This window comes from Aphanomyces invadans (assembly GCF_000520115.1).
Source record: "Aphanomyces invadans strain NJM9701 unplaced genomic scaffold supercont1.17, whole genome shotgun sequence".
In the NCBI taxonomy this organism is placed as follows: Eukaryota; Oomycota; class Saprolegniomycetes; order Saprolegniales; family Verrucalvaceae; genus Aphanomyces; species Aphanomyces invadans.
Window position 1 is genome coordinate 400,088 of NW_008580162.1, and position 1,433 is coordinate 401,520.

At 50.0% G+C, this 1,433-nt stretch overlaps 1 protein-coding gene across 1 annotated transcript in view; it reads right to left on the reverse strand.

Annotated features, from left to right (window-relative positions):
* H310_08358 (hypothetical protein) overlaps positions 1-476 on the reverse strand; it is a gene marked incomplete at both ends in the record, with an annotated part of 13,801 nt that extends 13,325 nt beyond the window's left edge. The window contains one exon of the mRNA XM_008874064.1: positions 54-476. Coding sequence (XP_008872286.1) covers positions 54-476 — 423 coding nt within the window. The remainder of the gene's footprint in view (positions 1-53) is intronic.
* Positions 477-1,433: the final 957 nt, after the last annotated feature.

A 1,433-nucleotide genomic window follows, 5' to 3' on the forward strand; every position in this document is an offset into this window, starting at 1 on the left:
TCCAAGAAGACGCGATCCATCATCGAATCAAACGTGATCGTGCCGTCGACTACGTGGGTGAACGAGAGCGCGTAACGTTTGCGTGCTTCCTTGTTGGCGTCGGTCAGCATGGGCTTCAACGACGAGTGCTTGCGGACGAGTACACCGGCAACAAATGCATCGTGCAGCGTCGACTTCGGAACGTGAAGCGCTTCCGACATGGTGCGTAGATCCATGTTCTTTGTTGGGGGCAGCTTTGACACCCGTTCTTGTAGCAACAAGACGTCGGCTGGCTTGCGCATTCGCGACGGAGGTGACTTGAACGAACGATTTGCTTGCCCTTGTACCCACACACGCTGGATGGTTCGCTCGGCAACGTTGTAGAGGCTAGCTTGCTGCTTTAAGTCGCCGTAACGAAGTTTACCGTTCGTGCTGTGATGTAGTAGAACAGCATAGATCGCTATCTTCTCCGACTCCAGGAGACTGCGGAACGTCATGCAGGAGTATACTCAGATCAAGTGTGCAGGGCGGGAAAATTTGAAATTGGTCTTTCTCCTCTCATATCCCGCCTACGCCTGGCATTCGATCGCCAATCGATTCCAAATGTTCAGTACATTCTGTTTTAGCCAATCACAGTGCCAGGACAAAATCGTGCGATTTTTAAACCAAGTTGAAAAAATGACGACAATTGAAGTCGGACAGAGGTTGTACTTGGTAATACAGTTTCATTTTTTTACAAAAAGTTTCAAACCCCTCGCAGCACAATCATTCGACTTACATGACTGGTGCGTAGGCAGCGCACCATGGAGACTAGTTTAGAGGCAGCTATCTATTCAGTTAACATATTGCTCTGTTCAACACAACCTTCCTCTGCTGTGCCCCGTTACAGCTGCCATGACAGACTTTGATTACACGACCACACTGAAAACAAGGTAAATCCGCTCAACAATAAAATCATGTGGCAGAGTCAACACCGTACTTCAATAGGATCCCAAACAACCAATCGAACGATAGTGCCCAAGTGAAACGGAGCTCGTCGTGAGCTGGCGCGCACACAAACCTGACGGTTGACGTAGAACCGATCAGGATAACTGAACGCGTTTGTAGACAATTCGCGCATCAGCTCTTTGGGCACTGTGGCACAACGAACGTCCCGAGCTCCTGGCCTTGCACTGTGCCCTGTGACGGCAGCAGCTGCATCCGTCACGACCACAGAGGCGTCACGTCACGACATATAGAACTTATCAAACGGTACGTCTTCATGCGCACTGAACAAAGTGGTTGTGTGCATATGCATAGGAAAAAACGACTTCATTTCGTTTACGAAGCCCACACCTCCCATCGTACCAAGAGAGCGACGCCAAGGCCACTCCGATCGTGCCAGTGCCCACGCCATCCATGATATCGAGTACAGTACTGCCCCGCGATAGTGAACCCAATAAAACTTTATACCC